The sequence below is a fragment of the Cydia amplana genome, chromosome 2 (assembly GCF_948474715.1).
Source record: "Cydia amplana chromosome 2, ilCydAmpl1.1, whole genome shotgun sequence".
NCBI classification, from domain to species: domain Eukaryota; kingdom Metazoa; phylum Arthropoda; class Insecta; order Lepidoptera; family Tortricidae; genus Cydia; species Cydia amplana.
The window spans coordinates 5,247,007-5,251,284 of record NC_086070.1 but is presented as its reverse complement, the minus strand read 5'-3'; the positions used below and the strand labels follow the sequence as shown (position 1 = coordinate 5,251,284).

The following is a 4,278-nucleotide window of genomic DNA, read 5'->3' as shown; positions in this document are numbered from 1 at the left end:
TACTCTAAAACTAAGAGGTATATTTTAATGAAATTTGTACAAATACTATAAAAAAATACACAGGTGTTTGTGAGCTGCTAAGTTCCAAAAATAGCACAAAAAAATCGCTTAAATGTCCACAATAATAACAATAACTTTGTAATTTCAAACATATTCGCTTAATAATTCCTCTTGCTGTTTGGATCTCGGCCACCCTTGCGATGCCGTCGCGACCTGGGCAGCAGCTGATGATGCGCCCCATCCTCCACAGGCAGGGCGGCAGACGCCTATTAAGATTGATCACATTTTATCCCACGGCACGCACGTAATCACTATCTGTCATTAGTCAATGAACTTGGAGAACTGTATGATGATGACTAAGTAGGTGGTGCAGAGGCTTATGTAGCTGAGCGGCAGCGACATGTTGAGGTTGATTACGCCCCACAGCGCATACGTCATTAGTCGCTATCTGTCATTAGTCAATAAACTTGGAGAACTGTATGATGATGACTAAGTAGGTGGTGCAGAGGCTGATGTAGCTGAGCGGCAGCGACATGTTGAGGTTGATGACGCCCCACAGCGCATACATCATTAGTCGCTATCTGTCATTAGTCAATGAACTTGGAGAACTGTATGATGATGACTAAGTAGGTGGTGCAGAGGCTGATGTAGCTGAGCGGCAGCGACATGTTGAGGTTGATGACGCCCCACAGCGCATACGTCATTAGTCGCTATCTGTCATTAGTCAATGAACTTGGAGAACTGTATGATGATGACTAAGTAGGTGGTGCAGAGGCTGATGTAGCTGAGCGGCAGCGACATGTTGAGGTTGATGACGCCCCACAGCGCATACGCGAACTCACTGTCACATGTCAGCTGGAAGAACGCCTTCAGACGGCGGCAGTCTATCTTATCTGAAACAAATACGTACTAAGCTTTTGAGGCAGTTGGTTACGAGCATAATTTTATTATAAGCTTTTCTTCATCAGGTTCCTGATGAAGAAAAGCTTGACAGGTAGTGTTAACTTGTAGCATATATGCGGTCCACGTTGACTAAAAATAGGTTGAACTAAGCGGAATATTATGATAACATGACTATAGTTTGTCAAAGGACTGTCTCATTTCAAACATAGACAGAGAGAATCATACTACCTTTGTTTTACACTAGTATTGGCACCACAAACCAACCCCTTTTTCTGTGATTGGCACCCAAAATAAAAATATGAGTATAGTTTTTTTGTTCTTATTTACTGACAAATTGGTTTGACCAACTACATATATAAACCGATTTATTTTATTTGACATGATGGCTTTGAATAAATAAAAAAAATCACACTAATATCGTAGCTTAGACACTTTTCAGATAAAGATATTTAAAATCATACAAAATAAGTTTATTTCGAAGCTTAATAGCATCGTTCGCAGACGTTTCTGCTTAATACAAAATTAATTTAAAATAAGTTTAGTTGGGGGGATTGAGTGTATTATTCGATCGTAAGTTATAAATCTTCTTATATTGTTACAGGATATGTCTTCAAATAAAGGTTAGGTAGACAGTTGGACATCAAATAAATAGTGAACAATCAGTAAGTAAGCTAAAAAGCGTAATTTATCAAATATATTTGAGAAGCGCACATAAATTTAGTTTTCCAGTCAATGAGCACGTTAAAAGTAAATCCCACAGAAACCTGTTAGCTGTAAATGTAATATCGATCTCATTAAGCAAATTGCACCGTCTGGTTCATACCAAATGCATTACCTATATTGCATTAAATTCCACGTGGGTATTTTACGTACTTTTATTGGCAGTAAAAAAATGCTACATTAATATCATTCAAATATCGGTCTGATGTCAGGTGCACGTTTGAATAGGCCTGTACACCCTGTAAAAACCTCGTTTGTTGCTTAAATACAATCTTCTGAAATTCTTACCAAACTGATCATTGTTCAGCGCATCGTGAAGAGTTTTCCGTATGATGGAGACTTGCGTTGTGGTCTTGCTCGAGTAGTAACACGGTATAATGACCAAAATCGTGTACTTCAAGCATCTGATAAAGATGTATACCAGTAACAACAGCTGTAAAATAACAAGACTGTGATGAAGTGTAAGGGTTAGGTTGGTATTCCACCTGTCCAATTTCTTGGTCCAATGTGTATTTGCGTCTCACATTTTGCTTAATGATAGAGTTAGACGCAATGACATTGGACAGTTGGAAACCTTTCGTTAGTGTGATAGAACATATTAAATTAAACGTTTCTTTATACTCACATCTTTTGACTCTTCGTTTGCTTGAAAAATTGAGAACGCGTATTTTAACAAGATTATTGTCGACAGCCCAGATGCCAGCAGCATCGTCATTATCTAAAACGGTTAGAAAATAATGAATCCTGATGAATATGCTGGTTGTTTTACTGAGTATAACTACTTATGTTGCACATAAGGACAATAGTAAAAAAAGGTTCAGCGTGTAACGCATAGGGGAAAAAACACTACTGCATATTAATATGTTTCTTAAGAAACCGTTGAAAAAAACTATCCTAACAATACATAGATATCGAGTGTGGGCTATAACACTGCCACTACAAATAATATAGGTAATTTATTTATTATAATTGTACATACCGGAAAGCTCATCACAGAGTTAAGTTGTTCGGCGCATTTGTGTAAAGACTCGTACACTTCGTGCAGAGAACTTATACCGTGTTGAGATTTCCTCGATAAAGCTTCCACCTTGTCTAGATTCTTACGCTTTCTTGTCTCTTCACAAGTCCTATCGCACACTTTTATTACATGCGCCTTTACTATACGAACCCGCTCGAAAATTGTTCTCAGCATTGTCCCAAAGAATACTTGCTCGGCGTCGTGGACCATTATAGTCAAATTAGTGATCGAATAAGCAAAATTTGATTCAAAAATGACAAAAAACTCAATAGTAGTAATAAAAGTACTCAATATTAACCAGAGTATCGGTCTGTGCATAGGCACAGTGATAATAACATCTTTTTCGATATTCATGACTCTGTCGAAAGCTTCCAAATTTTTAAAGAACTCTGTCATCGATCGCCTTTGTAAGAGTATTGAACTTAAGACTAAAATAAGAAATTCAATACAAGATGTGCACTTAAATACAATGTAAGTCGCGCCAACATAGTTATCCTGCAATAATGAGTAACACAGGAGGAGCATAGCCAAGAAGCTGTAGCAGTAGCTCATCCATTCGAAGATTTTTTTAGGTTTTAAAAGGTAAGGACGACTAACTCCCAGCAGAGCTTGAAATATGATAAGAGGCCTAAGCTGACGTATTATAAAAAACCTATTGTCCAAAAAATTGTTCAGTCTAACTGGCGTAATTTTAGCAGTGTGCTTATAAGAGTAATACATAACTTTATGTTTCAGATTTAACACGAATGTTTTTTTAAGTATACCTACAATTTATGTTTGCACAGAAGCACACAAGGCAACTGATATCACGATACTAAACACACGGGTTTTAAAAATGTAATTTAATATCATTATTTTGATAAAATCAACCACTTTGCGATTGGTTTCAAATAGCCCTTCTATTAAGTTTTAATCATTATTAAGTCCGGGCAACTGTCTATTATTTACGACGCTTAACTCTTATTACTTTGTTGAGTAAATTTACAATGAATATGTGACAGTAAACTGGCTTAAAAATTCAAATTACCTCTGCTTAAAAAATTGTTTGGTTCCAAAAAAAGCAATTGTAAGGTAAGTAGATAAACTTCTACAGTGAAAGTTAAAAAATACCAAATGTTTTAGGATACAGTTTTTATGATAAGTTGACGTCTGAGTGTTCGTCAATGCCCCGGCACACGCCATCTTATAAAGTCCGTCAACCAAATCTTGTCAGTAGTAAAAGGCGGCAAATTTGAAAAATCGCGGGTTAGCAACACTGTGTTCGAATAATTCCAAAATGCGTGTCATCTGTGTTTTATCTGTGGAATGTGGATCGTGAATGACAGCCGTCACCTTATTTGTTTTCATTTGGTTTTCATTCTGAATCGTTTCTGTTTCAAGAGATATTTCTGCTGTCACCATTAAATACCAATACATTAAATAAGAATAAGCAAAGCTAAGGGGCCTACAATGTACAATCATGCTCGTTGATGGTAAACATTACTAAAAATTGAGGTTATGACAAGTACATACTGGAAGAACTCTTTCGAACTTTTAAGATTATGTTCAGTTTTTTTGTTTTAGGGTTAAAAGACATAAATAAAATTAAAACGTATGCCTAAATCTATCCAAACAAGACCATAAATTGTGTCCTGGAA

The 4,278-nt window shown here is 36.5% G+C and overlaps 1 protein-coding gene across 1 annotated transcript; it reads right to left on the bottom strand.

The window, feature by feature from the left end:
* Positions 1–720: 720 nt before the first annotated feature.
* LOC134655226 (uncharacterized) lies at positions 721–3,603 on the bottom strand. Its single transcript, XM_063510678.1, has 3 exons — positions 2,553–3,603; positions 1,912–2,108; positions 721–893 (listed from the first exon to the last, which is right to left on the bottom strand). The coding sequence occupies exons 1-3, from the start codon at positions 3,359–3,361 to the stop codon at positions 721–723; spliced, it is 1,179 nt and encodes a 392-aa protein (XP_063366748.1). The 5' UTR covers positions 3,362–3,603.
* Between the last annotated feature and the right edge of the window lie 675 nt (positions 3,604–4,278).